This window comes from Heliangelus exortis, chromosome 3 (genome assembly GCF_036169615.1).
Source record: "Heliangelus exortis chromosome 3, bHelExo1.hap1, whole genome shotgun sequence".
NCBI lineage: Eukaryota > Metazoa > Chordata > Aves > Apodiformes > Trochilidae > Heliangelus > Heliangelus exortis.
Genome location: NC_092424.1, coordinates 31,347,209 through 31,373,685, shown reverse-complemented (window position 1 = coordinate 31,373,685; position 26,477 = coordinate 31,347,209). Strand labels below are relative to the sequence as shown.

Sequence of the window (26,477 nt, the reverse complement as noted above, 5' to 3'; positions counted from 1 at the left end):
CACAGAAAATCACATGGGAAGCCAGGGTTTAGTTACTATGCATGAGTTTAGTTACTATGCTGTTTTCTTCAGTATAGGCTGTCAGAGATTCCTTCAAATGCAATTAGAATCAGCCATTTTAGCCATTAACTAATTTAGCCACTAATCAATTTAACCATTAATAAATTAGAATCAGCCACTGTTTCCTAGACAGTTTTAGATCTAGCAACCCAAAGCAAGTGAAAAATTTAAAAATTTAAAAATTTTTTTGCAATGGTTTGAATGCACAAATTGGGAAAATGCTTCTTGAAAAAATCATGCACAATAATATATTAAATATATATCAAATATATATTTAACATATAATATATTGTGAAATAATAATGCAAATACATGCTTCTGGTAATTTTTTAACCATGCTACTTCCTAATAATGCAGTTAATAGGAGTATAAAGAACGGAACTACTACTACCTATTTTTTTTTAATTATTTGAGCAAATAACAAAACTAGCTAATTGATAAAATTTACAAATACAGATTTACAGTAATACTCCTAATGAAACATCTGATTCAGACTGTTTCAATCTATTTGTAAGGTGTCTAAGAGTTGAATGCTTTTGATACTGCCTTGCCATATTGGGCTCTGAACATTAATACACATTTGCTTTTAAATTTTTTTTATGGTCATGTTCAGTTTACATTCAGAATATCTATTTCATACATGTATACACCACTACTAGACTATAGTCTACTTTTTATTTGTACAGAAGATGATCTCTTTGGATGTATGGCAAAGCTAAACCTAAAACAAATTCAGTTGTAATGGTAATGTTAGAAACACAGAATTTTAAGGTAAACAAAGAAAAAAGAAATATATTCTGATCGTGTTTTTATCAGTTTTGCCTCTGATTTCTCCATAGTTCTCATGCATTTTTTTCAGAATACCGGAATATTCTCAATTTCCTAAATGATACCTTTTCTACAGAATATGGATGATCAGATGATTAACTCTAGATTTGTATTAGTACTACTTATACATAACCCTTCTGCTAAAATGCCCCATATATCATATGCATATATATATATATACATATATATACAAGTGCCATAAATGAACATCAAAATCACGCAGCTCCAGTATCAATCTTAAAATATTACTTCAAATGTAATGTACTGTGTAAAATCAGAAAAATATAGGATTACTCAAAACTAGAGAAAATCAAAGTAAAGGCTTAAACCTCCAGGATGACTGGAAAGTTGCTTTAAAAATACATTTTGAAAATGTATCAATGCAGTGAAACAATGCATGAAAACCTAAGTACTAACAAAGATGAGCCTTGGCCAGCAGACATCTGAGAAGAGCCCCATGTCATTCCAGAATCTCCAAAGACAGTAAAGAAACAACCTCTGGCTGTTAGACCTAAGGAAAGTGCAAAGACCTAATGAAACACATCTGAAAATGACAGGGTGGAATGCAAGAATCTCCTAAGGGTCATCTTTACTGCAAGTCAGAAATGGTGAGAAATTGTATAGTTCAATAATATATTGGTAAGCCTTCATATGCTCCATGTGCTAATGGGAAGACCATGCAAATAAAGAGCAGCTAAACTCTGAAGAGTGAAATTGACCTTAGTGTTTGACTGTTGGTTAAGAAAGATATATTAACTTTCCAAATTTAGTGAACTAAAGGCCCTGCAAATGAATGCAGTAAGAGTACAAGAGTACAACCTTACAAGAGTTCCTCTGTATGGAATCCAGCCAAAATTATCTATACAGATAAATAAGGTTACCCTTGCAGCAGCATAAAATTGATGCATATTCTGCGCAAGCTGGTTTTGTATAAAACAGCAAATAAATCTAATAGACTGAAAAAAAAGCATCCCTCTGCATTTTATTTAAGTCTGCCTATTTATTTAGAAACCATTCATGCAACAACTTTAGGTCTATCTGAAATTATTTCTCTGATTATGTGCAACCGAGATCCATTTCCAGCCTACATCAGTATTACTACTGATTACTTCATATTCTGTACAGCACATCTTGCCTAACCAAGTTTAGTTTAAAACTATAGTTATTAAATTGAACCACCAACTTTGCAATTGTCTACAGAGCTTTTTCTTTTTTTTATCTTCTCAATAGTATACATTGGATAATGAAGAAAGACACCCAAAGTTGCATTGGCAATGAAAAGCAAAACGCCACCAAAAACACAGTATTTATAGATACTTTGAAAAGACTCATAAAATCTTTTTTCATAAATTTGAAAAATGCTTTTGGTATATAAGGCAGAAATATTTTTACCTATAAGCAACAGCAGCACATGTAGTATCTAAAAGAAAATGATTAAGCATGTAGTCCAGGCATCCTCTGGAAGATGTATGGCTTAAGTAGTCAATATGTCACATATTTCACACAAGTTTTTTCAAAAAATACTGAAATAGAATTTAAACCTAGGTCTTTCAACAGGGAATGAACAGTGCCGGGCAAAATTTAAACATTTTATTTTCAGACGAACAGGTTTTGTAACATACCAAATCCTGGAATGCTTTTGAGACTGGACTTGAGACAGATTTTTTCAAGTCTGAGGTAGCTGTATCGCATCAGGCAGTTCCACAGGAACATCCAGTCCATTCGTGTGCGATGGTTCATGATAATGACACTCCTTTCTCCAGGAACAAACCCGTCTCCAGTGACAACCACCTTGGCACCAAACACCATCTCCAGCAAGGCCTAGAAATAGTATCTCAGTATCATGGCTTTGCTCCCAGAAGAAGAGGATAAGCTCATTAGCAATAAAAAATAATTTCAATTATAACATTTCCCTTATTTCCTCACATTATCACTGGTAAAAAAAATAAAACCAAACCCACAACTTCTGACTGTTTTCTAATAAAGCAACCAGCTTTTTCACAGTAACAGTCTGTTACACAGAGTGAGGGCTCAGGATCAGGTCACATCGTTTCTGCCGCTCCTCACAGCCTTCCCACACTCCAACAAGGGGTCCTGCTCCTGGGAGAGAGTACTTCATGAAACCCCCCAACATGAGTCCCTTTCCACAAGGTGCAGTCCATCAGGAACAGAATGCTTGGGAACAGCCACCTCCCCTGGCACAGGGTTCTCCACAGCTGCAGATCCACATCTGCCCCTCTCTGTGATCTCTGTGACCCTGCTCCACATCTGGCCAGCTGTGACACTTCCAGGGACAGCTCTGCCATGCTCCTCATATGTTGCAGAGGGACAGCCTGCCCATCCAGGGATGGGGCTCTGCCAGAGAGGGGCTGGTGAGAGATGTAGTGGTCAGAGGCTGTCTGGGGCACAGTGACCATGAAATAATAGTTTTCAATACTCAGGGTTGCAAGGAGGGCCAACAATAAAACCTCTACACTGAACTTCCAGAGGGCAGATTTTGGCCTTTTCATAAGACTGATTCAGAGTGTAACCTGGGAAACAGCTCTTGGAAACAAAGGGGTCCAGAAGGGATGGGCATAAAACAAGAAGCAAATCTTGAATGCACAGGAGCAGAATGTCCCTGTGTGCCAAAAGGAAAGCCAGAGGGGAAGACAACTGGTCTGGCTTAACAGGGAGATACTAAAGGAAATTGGGGTAAAAAAGAGAGCTTACAAACTATGGAAAAAAGGGTTGGCTACTCAGGAAGAGTTTAGGAATACAGTTAGGTCATGTAGAAAGAAAATTAGAGAAACAAAGGCACAATTTGAACTTAAATTGAACTTCATCTTGACACTTCTGTTAAGAACAACAAAAAGTCCTTCTACAGATTCATCAATAGCAAAAGGAAAACCTCCATTTTCTGTTGGACATGGAGGGAAACACAGCTACCAAAGATGAGGAAAAAGCTGAGGTACTTAACACCTTCGTTACCTCAGTTTTCAGCAGTAAGACTGTTGTCCTGGGGACAGATGGCTTCCGGGGCTTGTAGAGAGAAATAGGAAGCTGAGTAGCAGCCCTATAATCCTGGAGGGAACAGTTTGTGACCTCCTGAGCCACTTGGATCCTCACAAGTCTATGGGACCAGATGGGATCCACCCCAGGGTGACGAGGGAGCTGGTGGAAGAGCTCTCCAAGCCACTCTCCATCATTGACCAACAGTCCTGGCTCACTGGGGAGGTCCCAGATGACTGATCCCAATCCACAAAAAAGGCTGAAAGGAGGACCCAGAAAACTCCAGGCCTGTCAGCCTGACCTCAGTGCCAGGCAGGGTTATGGAGCAGAACATTCTGGGGGCAATCACACAGCACCTGCAGGATGGGCAAGGGATCAGACCCAGCCAGCACGGGTTTAGAAAGGGCAGGTCCTGTCTGACCAACCTGATCTCCTTTTATGATCAGGTGACCCGCCTCATGGATGAGGGGAAGGCTGTGGATGGAGTCTACCTGGACTTCAGCAAGGCCTTTGACACCGTCTCCCACAGCATTCTCCTGACAAAGCTGTCAGCCCAGGGCTCAGACAGGAGCACTCTGTGCTGGGTTAGGAACTGCTGGAGGCCCCCAGAGAGTGATGCTGAATGGTGCTGATCCAGTTGGCGGCCGCTCACCTGTGGTGTCCCCCAGGGATCAGTGCTGGGCCCAGTTCTGTTTAGTATCTTCATTGATGATGATTTAGATGCAAATTTGCAGATGACACCAAGTTGGGGGGCGAGTGTGGATCAGCTGGAAGGCAGGAGGGCTCTGCAGAGGGACCTGGACAGACTGGAGAGTTGGGCTGATTCCAACAGGATGAGGTTCAACAAGGCCAAGTGCCGGGTCCTGCACTTTGGCCACAACAACCCCATGGGGAGCTCCAGGCTGGGCACAGAGTGGTTGGAGAGCAGCCAGGCAGAAAGGGACCTGGGAGTCTGGATTGACAGGAAGCTGAACATGAGCCAGCAGTGTGCCCAGGTAGCCAAGAAGGCCAATGGCATCCTGGCCTGGATCAGGAACAGTGTGGCCAGCAGGTCCAAGGAAGTGATTCTGCCCCTGTACTCAGCGCTGGTGAGGCCACACCTCGAGTCCTGTGTCCAGTTCTGGGCCCCTCAGTATAGGAAAGATATCAAGGTCCTGGAGCAGGTCCAAAGGAGGGCTGGTGAAGGGACTCAAGCACAGATCCTATGAGGAGAGGCTGAGGGAACTGGGGCTGTTCAGCCTGGAGAAGAGGAGGCTCAGAGGAGACCTCATCACTCTCTGCAACTCCCTGAAAGGAGGTTGTAGCCAGGTGGGGGTTGGTCTCTTTTCCCAGGCAACCCTCAGCAAGACAAGAGGGCATGGACTTAAGCTCTGCCAGGGGAGGTTCAGGTTAGATATTAGGAAGAAATTCTTTACAGAGAGGATGATCAGGCATTGGAATGGGCTGCCCAGGGAGGTGGTGGATTCTCTGTCCCTGGAGGTTTTTAAGAAGAGACTGATGTGGCACTCAGTGCCATGATCTGGCAACCACAGTGGCAGTGGATCGGGGGTTGGAGTTGATGATCTCAGATACTTTCCAACACGGCTGATTCTGTGATCTCACCAGGGGCTGTGAGGAAATCCCTGCTCAGACACCTTCTTCTTCTCCTTCCTCACTGACCTCAGTGTCTTTTCTCTGGCATTGCTCTCAACTCCTCCTCTGCTCTCCATATTGTTTGGTTTTTTTAAAAATATTTTTGCATTTTCATTTTCCCCTTCTTGAATATGTTACTCACAGAGGTGCATCCAGCTTCCCCTATCTGCCTTGGGAAGAGACTGGGTCAAAATCGGAACCAGGGGAGCTTCCAGCAGCTTCTCACAGGAGCCACCCCTACCCCCCCCCCGTCTCCCAAAATATCACTGCACTAACCCAAGACATTATAAGAACTTTGAAAGATTAAAATAAAATTGAAAGTGTTAGTGAGCAAACTAAATCATGGGATTAGGAACATTTGTCCAGAACTTGACTGAAACTGCAACTTACCACTGGGAGTGTGAGCCAAGTGGCCACCACACGATCGGTGATCCAACGATACCAGGCCGGAGAGATAAACATCAAAGGCAGAAAAGGACCGAGCATGAATATACTTCCAAAAAAACTTCCCAAGAATAGTGCAAGTACAAAGTATATCCCTTTCCCTGACACCATGGCTCTGAAAGAGAAAGTTGGCATTATATTAGTGAGATAAACTGCAAGTTATTACATAGTTCTTTAAATCCATAGGTCCAGAGGCACTAATACTAATTTTCCTTTTTTTCATGGCTAACGACACATGATGACAGCAAAGACAACGAGAACATTCTACTGCACAACTAGTAGGAAGAGATCAACTTTATAAACACAGTGATTTGTAAGGTGCAATGTGATAGTAAAGCGACCATAAAAATACCAGCTACATAATCATTTACTCCAACATATTACAACATGTGGTTCAATTCCAATGTCTTAAGAAAGCTATTTTTACTATACAGTGGTACAAAGAACTACATAACAGAACACCTGTTATATTAAACTTTTCAGCCGTTATCTCTGTCATTGTCAAACTACTAATGTTAGCATTTTCTGAAAATAGGGAACTTCACTTTGTTTTTTCTCCACTTTATGTCTTTTTGCAGAATCCAGTCTTGCAGAAACTCTTCTTCCTCATCTCATGAGGGTCTAAATGTGATTCCCTTCAGAAATCACTCAAGCTCTGCGAGATCAGCCACTTCAAACACCATTTCCCTCTTCATCACAACAGAGCAAGGAAGCAGCATATGAATCCTTCCAACTCACCCTGGCTTAGAGAATTTGTGACTTCTTGAAGTCCACTGTATTAAGCTGTCCTTACTTGTTATTTTCCAACTTGTTCCACCAGCCAATAGCCATTGGTTTTTAAGACAGAAGTTGAGACTTGAAATATTTCAGTGTTTGTGCTGTCAGCTATACTTCCTTACTGGAAATATATAGTGCATGATACTTCTTAAGGCATTACAGAAGAACACTCAGCAGTTCTCCAAACATTTGAAATACCTACAAGCCTTCACAATTTAGCAACTGCTACCAGCTATGACAAAACAAGTGTGGAAATATCAATTATCCAAATTAGGCCCTAAAAATAGACGGGTTTAATCTATTTAGGACTCAACCAGTTGTTCAAGAAGTCACTACTCAGGCACTTTACTGAATTCCTTTTCTGACAGGCTATTTTGGAAATTACAGGAGCTCAGATAGGACTTCTGGACAAGACAAATAAACAAACAAACAAACCCACCAAACATAAAAAGAGCAGAAAGCTGGTCATTTTAATTTTAAAATGCAAAAGTAATCCACTAGGTCTTGTGTGGTGTAACATACATGATTTATCTCAAGAACATTTTGTGCAATATCCAATGGTTGCAGAGCAAAGTAGTCACAGCTGAGAGATGTCAATGCTAGTGTTAATAGCTCATTAATTTGCTTCATCTATTTCATGTTGGCAAGCAGTGAGAAAGTAGCTCTACTTTGGGATACTTTCGGGCTTAAACAATATCCTAACCTGTACATATTTGGAGGAAGGCCATGAAAAGAAGCCATGCAAATCTGTTAATGCAAGAAAGATATAGCAAACTATATTTAGCCTGACTCCTGCAGCACAGAAAAAAAAAAAAAAGTAACACTAAATACAAACAGTTGCTGACAGCTGTATCAGAAAGACTTAAACACAATAAAATTTGAATTCAAACAAATGCATGTTATTTGCATTCTGGAGTACAGTGCCCTCTCTTTCCTGCCAAAAGCAGGAACTGAAAAAAAAAGCAGTCTACATATGCACACCCTAAGTAGGACCAGTCTTGACACATCAAGGGAATCTTGAAAACCATGGCACTGAGGAAACAAAATACTCCAACTGCCTTCTTGCATTTGCTACTGCAAACTTGTGTGGACAAAGTCAGAAATAAAGGAAGAATACAAAAGAAAAAAAACAGGGAAGGAAAGAAGCAACTGAAAGGGCAAAGAAAAGCATTAACTGAAGCAGGACTAGAAGAAAAGGCCTTCTTGTGGCATACCAAGATTTGAGACCTTCCACAGAAGGAAGCAGAAAGGATTAAAATTCAAAGTGTTTGATCAAGCATTTTCTTGAGAAACATAAACAGCAGAACAACTGGAAACCCCATGCAGACAGATTTCAGGCAGGTAAAATCCACTTGCAGACACAGCACACAAGTTTGTTTAGTTTCAGCCTGCTGCCCAAGTCCTCTGCAAGACTGCTCAGAGCTACCAGGCAGGTCAGGCTTGATGATGACCACCAGACAGGTGACCACCATGACCACTCATGTGGTTGCTGGACAACACCAAGGTGCACAGTCCTGGGCCAAAGACCTGACCTCTTCATACAGGTCACCACAGAGTAACGAGAGAAGACATTGCTTTGTCATCCTCCTAGATTCTTAGGAAACTGATGCAGCCCACTTATTTGTAGGCTGAATTGTATACAGTTTATATTGCTCTTTCCTTCAAATTATAGAAAAGAATCAAATAGTAAGAAAAAAAAAAAGTATCTTTATTTTATATGAAAGTCTTGTCTTTTAAACATTTTTTTTAATGAAGGTCTCTGAGCTATCAAAAAGACCTAAGAAACATCTGGTCTTTCGTTCTCAACCTGCACACAACTTTGTATTTTCTTTAACATTACAGTATATAACTATAACTTATGCTGCATTCCACTGGGTTAGACATGGCAGCGTTTAGTTCTAGACACAAAAGATACGTAATTCATCTCTTGTGCAGCCATATTTTTGAAGTGTGATACACAGCATATTTTGCTTATTGCTTATATATAATACATTCCATATCTTTGCACAGGTACATGCACATTTATCCAGAATAATGGATAGACTTTGTCTCTGAATTACCTCCACCACAACAGACCACATACCATGCAGACAGGTATGAGAACAGAAAAACAACACTGTATTAATGAATTAGAGCAGAACCACAAAATGAGAAGCCTGGTGATATGAAGAACATCTTCTGATCTCAGCAAGCTCCTTCAGTAACAAGGTGAAATTGTTAACACCCCACCCATTTGTTCTTGGTTTTGGGTTTAGGTGGTGGCGTTACAGCCTGGACAATAGGTTACAAGACTTAAAAATGCATCTGCCTATCCATGTCAATTGAGAAACATTTACATATACTCTTATTTCAGCCAACAGGCAAGGATGGGTATTTATCAACAAGCTTCTGGGCCTGTTGGCTGCTGACAGGGCATGCCCTAGGCTAGTCAGCAAAAAAAGCAGGAGGGCAGGGAGGTGGCTGAAGCTCCAGGCTGGGTTTGACACACTCAACTGACCAGGTAGAGAGCTGAAGCCACGTGCCCTCTCCAACCCACGCAGTGCCACAAGGAGACAGCTCCAGCACCTCCTTAGCTAAGAAGTACAGTGCACAAGTCTGTAAATTGTGGACAGACAGCTCTGGTCAGGCAAAATAGTCACAACTTTGTGTTCTACTAAAGCTTCGGCACAGTTTGGGAATTGCCGTGTCTCTAAAGCAACACCATTGTGTTCACAGAATGCTGTAACTCACCTAACAAACTTTCTTTTGCTCATCTTTGTTCAGCTCTGTATTCCCACCTTTTTCCCTTCCCAACAGCAACTCAGCTCCCAGCCCCACATCCCATATCACCCAACCTGACACAGCAATATCCCTTCCATCCACCTCCCATGTCCCTGTTGCAATTCCAGTTTGTGTGGGTAGGTGAAGAGCCGCAGGCTCCAGCTGACCACACACCCTGGTGAAAAGGATCACTGCAACAGCTGAGCAGTGCACGGCTGGCATGGAGGCTCAGCTATTGAGTCCTGCCAGGCCAGACTCTGCACACTGGTGACAACTTGTGTTGGCACCACAAGGGCTACTGCACCCAGGTTTTCATTTCATCAAATCACCTGAGGAATTCCCAGACACCAAATACCAAAGACAGCAGGGAATTCACTCTATTACCATCCTTTTGCTTAAATACCTAGTTTAGAAACAAACTGTCTTTATATATGTCAGCCATCCCAAACCTAACATACATTTAAGAAGAGAAGAACAGCTACAAATCACTGCAAAAAACATGACTGCAACTTAAAACTTGATTTTAAAACAGCCAAATAACATCAAAGGAATAAGGAATACTTAATGAGGACCTGTAAAATGACATAAAACAAATGTGAAAAAAATCAAAACAAAGAAAATAAGAGTTGATTATTGTCAGAGATGAAACACCAAAGAAAATAATTAAAGGATATGACAGAAGTTTGAAAAACAGAATCTAAGCATTTCCAAAGTACAGAACTATTTCTCTGCTGCTGCTGACAACTCTTTCTTCCTAATGTTACAATCACTCCCAACACTGGATTTAGCATGTATTACAGCCTGTATACATAGAATCATGGAATCATAGAATAATTTGGGCTGGAAAAGACCTCTAAAGGTCACCTGATCCAACCCCCTGCAGTAGGAAGGGACATCCTCAGCTAGATCAGGTTGCTCAGGGCCTTGTCAAGCCTTGATACCTCCCTGGACAATCTGTTCCATTTTTCCACTACCATCATTGGTAAAGAACTTTTTCTTAGCATCCAGTCTGAATCTACTCTTCTGTAATTTAAAACCATTGCCCCTTCTATCACTACAGGCCACTGCAAACAGTCCCTCTCCAGCCTTCCTGTAGGCACCCTTCAAATACCAGAAGGTCACCCAGAACCTTCTCTTCTCCAGGCTGAATAAACCCATCTCCCTCAGCCTGCCTTCATAGGAGAGCTGTTTCAGCCCCTGGATCATTTTCATGGGCCTCATCTGGGCCAGCTCCATCATGTCCATGTCATTCCTGTATCGAGGAGTCCAGAGCTGGATGCAGTACTCCAGGTGAGGTCTTACTAGAGCAAAGTGGCAGAATCACCTCTCTCAATCTGCTGGCCACAGCTCTTTTGATGGAGCCAAGGATGCAATCAGACTTCTGGGCTACAAGCACACACTGTTGGCTCATGTCCACCTCTCCAGTTTGTCCAGATCCTTCTGGATGACATCCCATCCCTCTGGCTTATTGACAGCACCACTCAGCTTGTCATCATCTGCAAACCTGCTGATGGTATAGACCCACTGTCTATATTGCTGATAAAAATATTAAGCATAAGAGGTCCCGGTATGGAACCCTGAAGCACACCACTTTTTACTTGTTTCCATCTGGACTTCAAGCCATTTACCACTACCCTGTGGATGTGACCATCCAACCAATTCTTTATGCACTGAACAGTCCATCCATCAAATCCATACTTCTCCAACTTGGCAAGTAGAATATTGTGGGGGACCGTGTCAAAGGCCTTGCAGAAGTACAGACAGATCACATCCATAGGCTGTCTCTTGTCCACTGATGTAGTTGCCTTATCACAGAAAGCCACTAGGTTCATCAGGCAGGATTTGCCCTTAGTGAAGCCTCACTGGCTGTCTGAATCACCTTCTTGTCCTTCATGTGCCTTATCTGACCTCCTGGGAGAATATGCTTCATGATCTTCCCAGGCAGAGCTGAGGCTCTACTTCCCAGGGTCCTCCTTACTACTCTTTTGAAAATGGGTGTAATGTGCCCCTTCTTCTAGTCACCAGGGACTTCATCTGACTGCCATGACTTTTCAGATATGGAGAGTGGCTTGGGGACATCTGCCAGTTCTCTCAGGACACTGGGATTTATCTCATTAGGTCCCACAGACTTATGTATGTTCAGGTTCCTCGGCTGGTCACAAACCTAATCTCCAGATACAGTGGGAGGGACTCTGCTGCCCTGGTCCCCACCTTATGGTTTTATAACTTGGCAGGTGCTGAGAGAGAGGTTGTCAGTGAAGACTGTGGAAAACAAGTTGTTGAGAACCTCAGCCTTCCCCTAATCTGTTGTTACTAGCTCACCAGACTTGCTCTTCAAGGGGGGTATGTTTTCTGTAACCTCCCATTTTTCATTGATGTACCTGTAGAATCCCTTCTTGTTAATTCTTCACATACCTTGCCAAGTTCTACTCCAACTGTGTCCTGGCCTTCCTGACCTCATCCTTACACAACTGGGCACCATCTCTATACTCTTCCCAAGATACCTGTCCCTGTCTGAATTGCCTATGCAGCTCCCTCTTGCCTTTCAGTTTGACAAGAAGGTCACAGCTCAGCCATGCTGGTCTCTTGCCTTCCTTGCCTGACTTTTTTACACTTGGGGATTGAGATCTCTTGGATTCTATGGACAGCTTCCTTAAAGATTTGCCAGCTCTGTTCTGCTCCCTTGTCCCTGAGGACCATTACCCAGGGTGTCCTGTTGACTAATCCCTTGAAGAGCTGGAAGTTTGCTTTTCTGAAACTCAGGCTCATGACTGTGCTCCTTGACTGATTCATGACCTTCAGAACTGTGAAATACACCAGTCCCTGGTCACTGCAGCCCATGATGCTTCCAGTCTTGAGATCTGATGAGCTCACACGCATGGGTGACCAACAGATCCAGTACTGCATCCCCTTGGACAGGGTTGTCTATTTCTTATTTAAAAAAATTACCATCAAGGGTCTAGAAGTTTCACACTAGCCAAGACTCACCACATGCTTCACATTTCCTTAACAGTTCCTGGCTAATCCAAAATTCTTGTACAAACAGGTTAATTTCTCTTCCAGGTGCAATGTATAACAAGATATAACTTTCAGTATGGAAATAAGCAGCATTAACTGACAGAGCCAGCTGCCTGATAACTAGAAAGATTTTTAAGCACTTAGTATTATGCAGTCAGCAAATCAGGTTTCATTACACTACTGAAAAAAATAATGCTCTTTAGTGCCAGTAAAACAAGATTCTATTATTACCAGTCACTAGGTTTCCATTCAATCAGCATGGGCAATAAAACAGCACATTCATTAGTCTCCAAGAACTGAATGGGAAATACTAGGCATTGGGCTTAATTCTTCATTCAGTCAATTACCAGCAGAAAGGGAAAATGTTATCTTCAATTAAAATCAAGCAAAACACACAGACAACCAACAGTGCCTTTTCTCTAACAGTTCTGCAAAGCAAGCCAGCAGTTAACTGCAAATCGACTTAATTTAATTCTGCATTTACCCTAAGGATGACAAATGAAGGAGGTGAGCTGGAAATTCCAGCTCCTGTATTCAATTTTGCATTCTGAAACATAATTTCCAAGGACTGGAGGAAAGACAGTAAGAAGGAAGACCCCGGGCAACTATAGGCCAGTCAGCCCCACATCCATTCCTGGAAAGCTGAGGGAAACAGCTTGTTCTAGGCATCATCTCAAAGCATGTGGAGGAAAATGAAGGTTATCATAAATAGTCAACATGGATTTATCAGTGGGAAGAAATGTGTGACTAACCTGATAGCCTTCTACAATGGAGTAACTGGATGGATAGATGATGACAGGGATAGATGAGAGGGCAGTGGATGTGGCCTACCTTGACTTCAGCAAAGTTTTTGACACCATCTCATAGAGCATCCTCATAGGCAAACTTCAGAAGGATGGGTTAGATGAGCAGACAATGTGGTGAATTGAAAACTGGCTCAAAAATAAAGCTCTGTTTTCCTGGTGGACAACAGGATGACCATGAGCCAGCAATGTGCCCTTGTGGCCAAGGAGGCCAACAGCATCCTGGGGTGCATTGAGGGTAGAAAGCAGGTTGAGGGAGGATATTCTCCTGCTCTATTGGCCCTGGTGAGGCCAGATCTAGGGTACTGTGTCCAGTTCTGGGCTCCCCAGTTCAAGAAAGGGAACTGCTCAAGAGAGTAAAGCAAAGGGCTACAAAGATGATTAGGGGACTAGGACTTCTCTTATGAGGATAGAGTGGGGCTCTTGGGTCTTTTAGGCCGGAGAAGACTGAGGGTGGATTTTATCAGTGCTTATAAATACTTAAAGGCTGGATGTCACAAGGATGGGGTCAGTCTTTTTTAGTGATACCCAGTGCTCAAATGAGAGGTAACAGGCAGAAACCTGGACATAGGTTGCTCAATATAAACATGAGGAGCAAGTTTTTTACTCTAAGAGTAACAGGGCACAGAAGCAGGCTGCACAAAGAGGTGGCAGAGTCTCCATCTCAGGAGACATTCAAAACCAGCCTGGATGCCATCCTGTGCAACCTGCTGTAGGTGAACCTGCTCTGGCATGGGGGGCAGGGGGGAGTTGGACTAAATCATCTCCAGAGGTTCCTTCCAACCCCTAAGATTCTGTGATTATGTTAGAAGACACAATTTACAAAATAATTTTTAAAACTTTTCATCTGGATGAAGTGAATTTGACTCCACAGAGGCAGGCAAGAGGTGAACAAAGACTGCCAACTTTCCAGGTGTCCATTAAAGACATCAAATGAATCTTCCAGACTTCTACTTAATCACTGCTTTTAAAGTGATTGAAGATTAGATGTTTTTTTTACAAAGAAAAATAATCTAGACACAGAGCGGGCAGCTGGAAAATGCTTCCCAGCTTGTGAAGGAAATAACAGGGGTCTTGGCAGCCACTGAGCAGGTGTCCAACTGATGAAATACCAGCCAGACAAATGAAGTTTCACTGTAAATGACACATCCTAGCAGCATATTACAAGTCCACCAAATTGCCAGGCCTTTCTGTTTGAGCATTTTATTTTTTTCCATAACATACCACATGAAATTTTTACCAATTCTTGCATTCAGAGACAAAAATTAGTTTAAGCTACATTAGTTCTGGTGCCGTTTTTTGGTAGCAGGGGAGGGGCCTCAGAGGTGGCTCCTGTGAGAAGCTACTGAAAGTTCCTCCGGCTCCAAAAATATCCGGCCCCACCTCTGTCTGATGTTGAGGCCATCGGTGACAATGGATGAGCCTCTGCGATTACCATATTCAAGAAGGGGAACCAGAGGCTTTAAGAGCTCATGGCAGAGAAGAGATGAGGAGGAGGACATTGGAATATCAGAGGTGAGAGCAATGCTGGAGCAGAGATAGCAAGGTCGGTGAGGAAGTGGAGAGAGAAGGTGCCTGAATAAAGGCTTTTCTTACGTCGTACGGCCGGGTGTCCCCCCTGCAGCCCTTGGAGGAGCACAGTGGAGCAGCCCGTGAAGGATCCCGGTGGAGCAGATAGGGGTCTGCAGCCGTGGAGGAACCTGCACCAGGGAGGTGACTGTTCCCGAAGCAGGCTGTGACTCCGGGCAGCTCAAGCTGGAGCAGTTTGTTCCTCAGGGACTGTAGCTCTCAGGAGAGACTCGTACTGGAAGGGCTCATGAAGGACTCTCACAGGGTGGGACCCCACACTGTAGTAGGGGCAGACACTGAGGAATCCTTCCCCCTGAGGAGGAAGGAGCGGCAGAAAACAACCTGTGAGAAATGGACCGTAAACCCCACTCCCTGTCCCCCTGTGCTGCTGGGGGGAGGAGGCAGAGATATTGGGAACAAAGTGATTTGGGCTCGGGAAGAAGGGAGGGGTGGGGTGAGGTATTTAAGCTCTTGCTTTTTGTTTTCTCTTTGCCCTGTTTTGATTTGATTAATGATAAATTAAATTGGGTTTTTTTTCCCCAACTTGAGTCTGTTTTGCCAATGACTGTAAGTTGTGAATGAATCCCTCCTAGTCCTTCGCTTGACCCACGAGGTTTTAGGTGGCTTTCCCCCTCGCCATCCCAAAAATGGGGGACAGGGACTGAGAGGCCGCATGGTCCTGTTATCAGCTAGGCTTAAACTATGTCGATATTTTTAAAAGAAAATTGCTAACTGCAAGCTTTTGTAGACTGACTCAATTGCATTTCCACACCTACAACTATACCTCATCTCTTTGATCACGTAACTTCTCACTTGCATTTCAGCTAAAAGAACTGCAGAAATAGCAGGGGTTATATGGGAAGCAATGACAGAAAGAAGCTGAATTATTAACTACAGACATCCACACTAATCAGTAGCCTACATAATACAGGCAAAGATCTTCATCAGTTTCCACAGACCTTTTTTATGAACTACATTTCATTTCTCATTCTTCTCTGAGGCACTTCAATATTTTAAAGAAGATACAAATTGGCACACATCACTATCACAGAAAAAACATGCAAGGAACTAGGCACTTGACCATTAAAACTTCTTCCCTTTTACTCAGTTCTGTCATTTAAAAACCTGTAAGAGATTTAACACGTGTATTATCAAACAACATAGAACAGAGCAACAAAAGATAATTATCATTACAAACCACAGCCCTGATGACCATATCTAACAGTATAGTGGGTATTAGCTTACACATGCACAAAATACAAATACAATACTTAATGAGAAGTTTCTGCAAATATTACCAATAAAATATGATTATTGCTACATCTTGCAATTTTTTATATCTTTTATTTGCTAAGACAATCTATTACAAGTCGATAAAATTTTTAATAGAATATTTAATTAGCTCTTCCAAGTATTTGTGTCATTCCACATGCAAAAACCATGGCTGAGATTCTTTGCAGAACAGTATTTCAAAACTGTAAGCATGTAATTTAATCAGGGTACAAACATCAAGTCACTTTTTCACTCTTGTTTACCTGTACTCTTTCCACTGTTTCCACCTAACAATCATTAGACCAATAAAGCTTGAATGAGCTCAAGTATTTAAACTAATTTGTAAGAGGGTATCAAGCTACAGCTGCTTCCTGTTAAAGGAAAAGTAGCTTGCTTTTATTCCCTACTATATTCAGAAAATCTAGATGAACTGACAAAGTTGAGCTACTGTAGGAAGAACTGCACAAGACCTTTTTCTATGTAAAGCTACCTCATTTTTAATGCATATTGAAGACAAATATTTTTAATTGCTTCTTCATGGTTTTCCACGCATATAGCTAGCTGTTCTCTGTACTATTCTTGTTACTGTGGCCCCACAGACTTGTATTAAAAGAGTGGCCTGGCTGTCAAGTCATCAAAAATAGGTTTTGCAGATAAAAGAAGAGCTGTGATATTCCCCCCATCCTCTAAATCCCCTGTCCTTAAGTAATAAATAAAGCACAAAAACCAAACCAAACCAACCAACCAACCAAAACCCAAAACAAAAAATCCCCATGACCTTCCACTAACATGGAACAGTGGTCAGTTCTGGAGCTTTATTAGATAAAACCTGCAGGTCAGTTCTAGGCCCAGTCTGCTTTACAAAAAAAGCTGTTTGTTGTTGACAGCTGCATCCTCCACTTTTAAAAGTCTAGAACAGACCAAAAGGCTAACCAAGCCTGATCAGTAACAAACCCAAGTGCAAATCATGGAAAACAAGTAAGTGGAGAAGTTACAAACCAAGAAATCAGATTGCTTCCCCCCTGCATAAGAGCACCCCAACACCAGTTCACAGCTATTCTTGGCAGGGAGTGGTAGCACTCAATTTCAGAAGCACCTATTTCACAATAAAATCCCCAGCTAGGGAACAGAAATCAAGGAAGGACTCCATGCTGAAGAACAGTTACTCAAAGATAAAACTGGTAGAGTGTTCAGTGGACTATCTTAAAAGTCTCTGCCGCAGGCACTGAATCAAAATTCACTCCTTGATAATAGTGAAAGCTTTTCAAGTTATTTATATGCACTCCAACAGATCACGAATGTGTCATTATTAAAAATGTTGAATTTCCAAGGTTCTAAAAACTTTGCTGTTCACTATGACCAAGATAAACTCTTTTTCAATTTACTTAAATAACAGTAACTCAGCTCCCTCCTGTGTAAGGATATATCCAGGAAACTCCTAACAACTTTTCTGCCTTCATCAAGACAGGATTGTTTCAGCAGGTTAACAACTCAGAAGAAATAGACATATATGAACAAAATTCCAACAGCCAGTTCAACAAGCTATAAAAACCACTGACCATCACCAGCATAGTAAGAGCGTGACAGAAAACTTATGCTAACTCGTATTATTCTGGAGAGCAATTATGAAAATAAAAGGGGTGATGAAGTCTCTGAAGCAGACTTTCAGAGGCATAAGTAAGGTACCCAACTTGGAGAAAGCTTCAGTGAGAAGCTTTGTATTTGTGACTATTCTTTACAAAATTCTGTTTTAGGACAGAATATATTAACCTAGATAATTTCTCCTTTTCCAGTTTTAATGTATGCTACAATTTCATTTTATTCTGGATGGGTAATATTACAGAATATTTGCTGTTTGGTTTTGTTGTTTTGTTTGTTTTTTGTTTTTTTTAAATCAAGGCAGCTTTAATTATCTTTTGTATTATGACAGCCATCACCTGTAAAACAATGGCATTTGCTAACCTACTTTACTTCTTTTCTTAGTAGCATGCTACATGTTATAAAACTTCAGCTGGTCCCATGCTAAAAATCCCAACAGCAGGCCTACTGAAGCCTGTAAGTTTCCATTTAGGATCAATTGCAAGATCACATCAGGTTATGGATTTTACCTACCTTCAGAATTGTTAAAGGGGCAAAAAGAAAAAATGGAGACTTACTTTAATTTCTCTACCATGTAAGTCATTGAGGCTAAACAGTACTTACACAAGAGATGAAGAATAGTGTCCACAGATGAATTTAGGTCACTTTTTAGAAAAATATACATTGCTATTATCAGTTGCATAGAAGTCTGCCTACCCTTGCAGTCTGTGCAGTTGTCTTAGGCTTTTTAAACTTTATTTTCAAGACAAATTTCAAAAAAAAAAAAAACCCCAAAACATTTGCAAACAACATTAAAAATGTTCTAGCCACTTAACTGGAAAACCACATACTTTAAAGAACTTGAAATTCTGCAGGGCTGCCTTTGTACCAGGAATACAAAGCACTCTGAAGCACACTTACACATTACCAACTTTAAAAGCCACACAAATTGTAGTTTTGTAGAGTTATGCTTACAAATTAATGCTTTCCAAGGTAAACACAGTAGAAACAGTGGGTTACCTGGCAGGCACTGAAGCAAAAGACAAAAAATAGAGTAGTTCTGCAGAAAATTTACACATTTCATTCTCACTAGAAGCAGGAGAAACTGTTTATTTGCACTTGTTCCACTTCTAGACATGAAATCCTGTTCTTTATGTTTTGGTGACAATGGAACAATCAAAGCCACACAGCCCAAACCCACACATGGCCTAACTACTATCCCAATACCTACTAATAATACTTCTGCTTCAAGTTCTTACAGTAAGAAGTGAGGTTCTGCTGTGCTTTGTGGAGCCTCTAGAGAACAGTCTTCAGATTTCATTTGCATTCATTTCATGTTCACCAGACAGATCAGTCAACTGCATATCTGGATATTTCTACAATTACATTACAAAGTAATGTTAAGAACTGTAACTTTAACCTCATCTTCAGCTTTGTGAATTGTATCTATCCAGGAGCTACAAAGAGAAACTTCTATTCTGACAGAACTCCAAAGGAATGTCGCCAGGGTTTCAAGTTTTCCCAGGTCTTGAAAGCCATTTCTCACAGAGCAAGGCATTTCACAGCATAAACACTTCCTTCAGGCATTTGGCTGGTGCTGTGCCTAGATGCAAGCTTTGCCTGGGAAGACATAAAGCTGAATCAGATGATCTGTACCAGAGCTAATAAAAGCTCCATCTTTCAGCAGGGATCCTCAGCCCATGCACAGTGGCAGTCTGATGAAGATATGATGCTTATGGTCCCAGGGCTACTGAATCTCATTCTATAAAACACACAACATTTTTCTTGTAACTTTAAGTGTTCTCAAAGCCAATTTTTTTTTTTTTTTTTTTTTAAATACTACAATATAGTATAATAAAGCAACTCATGTTTCTTGTTAAAGCTGAATGGCTTTTGTCCCTTAAACACACAGGAAGATATGAGTGACCATTTGATTCTTACTCGTGTTTTGCATTTAGATAAATTAATTGAAAAATGAATTACAATGTTTTACATCAACATTTAGCAAGGTCATTTTATCCTATAGCAAATTATAATTGTAAGAAGCTAAATAAAATAATTAATTGCTCAAGCAGGTGGGGCAGTTATTCCCTGCCAGTGCTTATGCAATACTTTACTAAGCTGCCAAAAGACAAATAGAAGGAAGCAACACCTAGGATTATGGGTTTTAGCTTTGTAAAATGTAAATTAGTAGCTCATTTGAAGCAGAAGCTCAGTTTCTAATAAAGATTGTCAGAACTGAAAGAAGCCTATAAAAAAACCAATTAAAAGTTGTTTACTAGGTGTTGTATTTCCCATCACAAAGACCAAGTCACTGCTGCAGTAAGAATGAGTTTAAAGACAGCTGCAAATACAGCTGGCAGTTGCAGATCCATAGATACTATGTAATCCAAGAATAAAATATCCACGAAATAACTAAAGAACAGCAAGTGACCCTGTCAGAAAAATCACACATTACAGCTCTTCAGGGACTAGTAGTAGATTCTACACATGGAAGAAGCACTCTAGCTCATAATCTTTGGCAGCTTCTAAACAGCACTCAGGTTCAGTCTTGATTCTAAACCCAGCTCAAGACAAAGCTTTCTTGAGAAAAGTTTATCACAAATAAGAGTCTGAAGGGTAACTTGTTAGAATTAATGCAGAACATGAAAAATTGAGTCTTCACACAAAACTTTTGTTTCCAGGAGGCTCACAAAGGGATTCTGCTGACACTCTATTTGTCTCTAGAACAAGTGTGGTTTTCCAAGAGCGTTGCCTGGACTCAAGTCAAATTTTCTACCTTTTGCACTCTCCAAAATAAAAAAATAAAACCCAACACCAAAACAAAACCCAACAAACCAACCAACCAAAACAAACCAGAAACTGTATTAGCAATCAAAATAGAAGCAGAAGCACAGGAACTGAGAAGCTCTTAGATATGGTCCACATATTCCAGATGATGTTCCCTCTGGTTTGGCATCTCCAGTCTGACAGTCATCGACCTGGGCATACTTCATAGATAGTTGCCCTTTGGAGAATGATCACAATTGGGATCCTCAAAAAACATCTTAGGGAAGTCATAAGTCCCACTGTAACTCACATGGGTAGAAACGGTTTCTGGGAATCAATGATTAGCATTTTGTGCCCTGCCACACTTCATACTTAATTGCATTAGAACAGACAAATAATATTGATCTAACAGATCAAAAGGTAGCAATCTCACAGAGTTTGAATGCATGCATCCAGGCAGCAGAACTTCCTCTAGTAAATCAACTGAGGAAGAAACTGCTCTTTCCTATCACACATATGAACATGATTAAGTTCAACGACTTGTTGATATAAAACACCTTAGGGGGAAAAATTATCTAAACTCTCACAACTGTGAATTCATTGTAATCCCAAGAATTTCAGCTAAAATAAGAATGATCTGTAAAAAAAAGAAGTACATGTCAATGCTGACAAACCACAAATAGCCACCAGGAGTCAAATAACTGACCTACAAACTTTGTCAGTGGTTGTTATACACATCTGGTATAGAAGAATCCAAAGCAGACATTATGGAGCTGCAGATAACATCCTGATTATTGCACTGGAGACCTACTTTCTATCCATCTTGATGTTATTTGGTCTTGATTTCTAATCCTGCTTCTCAGCAGTGGTCTCTGGCCCTTCAGACATGTTCACTCATTCTGCCAGCACAGTCTTGGTTTCTAATCCCACCTCTAGTCTGCTAAACACCAATTCCTGGATTTCACTGCCTACCATTCCTCCTCACCCAACTACTTCTGATCAGGTCACTGAAGTTGAATAAAGAACAAGGTGCCATAGATCAGAAAGTCTATAGCTTAGGATCACCCTCTCTGGAGCTTGTATCTTCTTTTTTTTTAGTTCTTCACAACATTCTTTTATTCCACTCTGTCCCAAACTACAGAACCTAACCACTTATGCCTCAGCTAAGATTCCTCATTATCAAGCAAAAGAAGAGCAATTACCATCAATCCAATCAGTATCTTATAACCAAGAACACCAGCTGAGCAGCATCAAGGATCTAGCAGTTCCCCTACAATTTCTTGCAACCTTAACAGTTGAAAAACAAAACCTTCATAGTAAGGTTAAAAAGCATACCCTTTATAGTACTTGTTCTCTACCATTTTTGTAATGGCATCTACTCTGAAATAGCTCAGCTGCTGAAAAATAGTCTAGTTTATTTTGTGGATTCTTTGGGAAGTTTTGTTACTAATCTGGAACAGTGAAGGAAAGGAACATTTGCAAAAAAATCTGGCAAGAAGTGGCAACACCCACTTTTAATTTGTTATTTTGGCCATTATTACTGATAATTTTGGATTTTCATTCTGGAAAAAGGAGGAAAAATCTGAGGAATTGTCTGAAGGAGTGTTTGCTGGGCTGCTTGCCCTCAGTAAATTGGAAAATTGCCTAGGTTGAAGAAGGAAAAGATTCTATAAACACAGATCTGACTTGTGTTTAACAGAACATTTACAGAGAACAAATATTTACCGTGTTTTGACCTAAGAGACCTCATAATCTTGTATGGCATTGAAAAAAGAAATGGTCAGTGGAAAAAACAAAAATTTACAAACTGAGTCAGCAGGAGTCCACCCAGTCATTCTCTTGAGTGTCTTGAAACAATATACTTCATAAAAATGTGCAAGAAGAAAGTCTGCAGTAGGCAGTGATGGTAAGATTATCCTGGGGTCAGTCTGGGGTAACACACAAAATACATGGGTTTATCTCCTTCTAAACATCCCTTGACCATTAGCAATCTTTAAAGCTTTCTTCACTATTGCTGAATATCCAAATCTATAAAGGGAAGAGACTGACAGCTGCCAGACAGCTTGCCCATTCAAGTCAGAAAGGAACAAATCCCACCCTCAGTTTTGCTTAACTATGAGAAGCAGATAGTAAGTTGTGAGTGAGATGTTTAAAAATGTGTAACCTTCTCAACAGCAACCAACCCGTGATTGTCATCACCACCCTCCACCCTCTCCTGGAATCTTTAAAATAAAATTTAAAAAGCCTAAACTCTGTATTTTATTCTACGGAAAAGTTCCCATTTTGTGGAATGTCTTGCAAGAAAGCAGTGTTAGCTGTGAACAGCAGCTCAGGTTGTGTAAAACAGCTGAAAGGCTTCAGGGAACATAGTATTAAAGAGAAAGACAATAGTAAGGAGAAAATTAGATCTTATGCCTGGGATTTGTTGAGACAATTATTATAGAATAACGGATGCTCTTGAGAAGCTGTTTCTCCAAGCCAGGAAGATCTTGAGCTAGCCAGCTGCCAAAGATACCAAGATCCAGTCAGCCTTTAAGTGTCAGAGGAAGTTCCCACTCTGCTGCAGCAACAGCAGGATAGGAGCTGGGGAAATGAAGGACACAGCCACATAAATAGGCACCACTGGTGTGACTTTTAAAGAACCATTGGGAACAACCACCTTACACAGTAGAACCAGTATGAACAGTCATGTAAAAACATCAAATCTGCTATGACTCCTTGTAAAAAAATTATTTGTAATCTTATACAGCCTACATTGCTAAGACTACAGAGGGTAGAAAAAGAAATATGCCATATGGAGAAGTCTAGTAACAAAAAATATAGTCCTCTTACCTGCATTATTTATACTATAATTTATTCATCACCACCCCAAAAAAACTCCCAAAGCACCGAGAAGTTTTTTTTTTTCCCTTCCAAAATATGAAGAATATAATGAACATAACTGACAATCACTGTTTTACACAATAGCAATGCAATACTAAGATACACTTGCATTGTCTAAGTTGTTACCTTTAAATGGAAAATGCAGCTAACAATTAAAAACTAAAAATAGAAATATATGTGATGTGACTCCTATGTGATTTACTCCTAATTTGAACATATTAAGCTGTCTTTCAAATGTTTCTGTAGGTGCTTATCAGTTTTTCTGTTTTTTTCTCATGTTTGCTTTATTTTACTTTTGCTTAGCAAGATAAAATCTGCTTACAGAAATGCGTTTCTAGAATGTTTTATAAAAAAGGACTACATCACCACACTACTACAGTAACTCTGCTGATATGAAATGTATATGCCATTAGAGCTAAGGAAAATCAAATGGCAGAAAAGATGACAATGAAATATGTGGAAGCAAATACAAAATCATAGAATCATAGAATCATAGAATCCTAGGGGTTGGAAGGGACCTCAAAAGATCATCTAGTCCAACCCCCCCTGCCAGAGCAGGGCCCCCTAGAGTACATCGCCTAGGAACGTGTCCAGGCGGGTTTTGAATGTCTCCAGTGAAGGAGACTCCACAACCCCCCTGGGCAGCCTGTTCCAGGGCTCCGTCACCCTTACAGTAAAAAAATTTTTTCTGATATTCAACTTGAACCTCCTATGCTCCAATTTACACCCATTACCCCTTGTCCTATCACTGGTCACCACTGAGAAAAGCCTAACTCCATCTCCCTGACACTCACCCCTTACATATTTGAAAACATTGATGAGGTCACCCCTCAGTCTCCTTTTCTCCAAACTAAAGAGACCCAGCTCCCTCAGCCTTTCCTCATAAGGGAGATGTTCCACTCCCTTAATCATCTTAGTAGCTCTGCGCTGGACTCTTTCAAGCACTTCCCTGTCCTTCTTGAACTGAGGGGCCCAGAACTGGACACAATACTCCAGGTGCGGCCTCACCAATGCAGAATAGAGGGGGAGGAGAACCTCTCTTGACCTACTAACCACACCCTTTCTAATGCACCCCAGGATGCCATTGGCCTTCTTGGCCACAAGGGCACACTGCTGGCTCATGGTCATCCTCTTGTCTACCAGGACCCCCAGGTCTCTTTCACCTACACTGCTCTCCAGCAGGTCAGCCCCCAACCTATACTGGGACATCGTGTTGTTCTTCCCCAAATGCAAAACTCTACACTTCCCCTTGTTGAATTTCATCATGTTTCTCCCTGCCCAACTCTCCAGCCTGTCTAAGTCAAAATAACCCTTTATAATGAATGGAAACAGTACTAGAAGTCTTCTGAATATGTCAGCCAGGGGAACTCAATAAAGGTCAAGACACTTTGAAAAGGAGAAGTTAATCAAAGATTTTCTGTATTTACAGTCTTTTGTCCCATAATTCCATACAAGGTACTCTAGGTTACTTTCAAATTAAAAAGTGATTTATCTTGCCAATGTTCACTCTTCATTATACCAGAAGTCCCAAGTTTTGCTTGAAGAAGGCAACCAAACCTGGTGATGTAGATAAATATACACCTTGCAGAATACAGTCAACTTCAACTTTTCATTGTTCTTGCATAAACCAAAATGAACAACAGGTGGGGAATGACCCCAGAACTCACTTCATATGCTTTAAACAGGCTTTAATATTACCATTCCCACCACTAGTGAATTAAAATAGGAGGGGCAAACACATTTGTGCCAATAAAAATGTTTAATTTAACAACAAAGTGTGTGTCAAGATGGCTAATTAAAATGTACAGGCACGTTTTAATGTCACTTAAAGTCACTCCAAGCTTGTGAAAATAAACAAGCATTTCAAAATTGGAGTATTTTCATTACCAAAATGACAAGTAGATTTCCATCTACTTAGAAAGTCTTTTTTTTTTTTTTTTTTTTTTTTTTTTGTGGCTTAACAACCACGTTTTTCTGTGTTTAATGTGCTTCTTTCCCTTCTTAGGGCACAAGACCATTATGCAAGAGGAGAAACTGCCTATAACAAACAAGTACACAACAAGTGCTTTGGTCTTTCCTCCCTCAGAAAAGAAAATCATTTTCTAATGGCAGTTTAGTTACAATGGACATTTAAATTGCTCTAACAGCAACTAAAAGTACCACTTCAATTCTCAAGTCACACACCTCCTAAGACCTGAAAGAGGAACAGAGCCTTCTTACCCAAATAACACCCCTTACTCTGCAATTTCCTTTAAGCTAAGTAGTTATCTCCTCTGAAAATGATGAGAGCTTTAATGAAATAGCAGATTTTTATTTTAAGGAGAATAATTTTTCCCCTAAGAACCACCTATGAAATATCTCATACCAATGAAGACTGCATGCCATTTGCACAACAGAATCATACAGAATGGCTGAAGTTGGAAGGGAGGACTGGAGGTCATCTGGTCAAGCTTTCCTGCAGGACCCTACACCCAGTCCCCCAAGTCTGTGTCTCGTTAGTCAGCTTCTGAAATCTCTGATGGAGACTCAGGCAACCCGTGCCAGTGGTCACTGACTCTCCCAATAAAAAAGTGTTTTCTGATATTCAGGAAGAATCTCCTGTGTTCCAATTTATGCCCACTGCCTCTGGTCCTTGGCCCCACTAAGTAGAGCCTGGGTCTCTGCACCTTCCCTTCAGGTACTTACAAACACTGGTATGATCCCCCTTCCTGAGCCTTTTCTTCTCCAGACTGAACAGTCCCAGCTCCCTCACCTTTCCTCATCTCAGATTCCCCAGTCTCACATGACATCCTTGTGGTCCTTTACTGAACTCAATACTGGTACTGGATACTTTACTGGGTAACTTTACTGGATACTGAACTGTATCCAGTAAGACTAGTATGTGTTTTCACTGGGTTTTTACCAAAAAAAGTAAAAATAAAAAAAATTCTGGAAGCATCCAGGATGTCCTTATTAGCTGGGAAGTTAAGCACCTGAGTACTCCCTTAGCTGCTACAGAGATGGTTACTACAGCCAGCACAAGCAGAGATCATGGCCCTTCAAATTTAAGAGAGCTTTTCCATATTTAACCACTAGAATAATTCCTTTGGTCCT

General features: G+C 40.9%; 1 protein-coding gene across 1 annotated transcript in view; it reads right to left on the bottom strand.

Annotated features, from left to right (window-relative positions):
• Window positions 1–26,477, bottom strand: part of LCLAT1 (lysocardiolipin acyltransferase 1) — a 101,991-nt gene that overhangs the window by 65,655 nt on the left and 9,859 nt on the right. The window contains exons 3-4 of the mRNA XM_071739868.1: window positions 5,902–6,070; window positions 2,511–2,709 (exon numbers count right to left, since the gene is read on the bottom strand). Coding sequence (XP_071595969.1) covers window positions 2,511–2,709; window positions 5,902–6,066 — 364 coding nt within the window. The 5' untranslated portion in view covers window positions 6,067–6,070. The remainder of the gene's footprint in view (window positions 1–2,510; window positions 2,710–5,901; window positions 6,071–26,477) is intronic.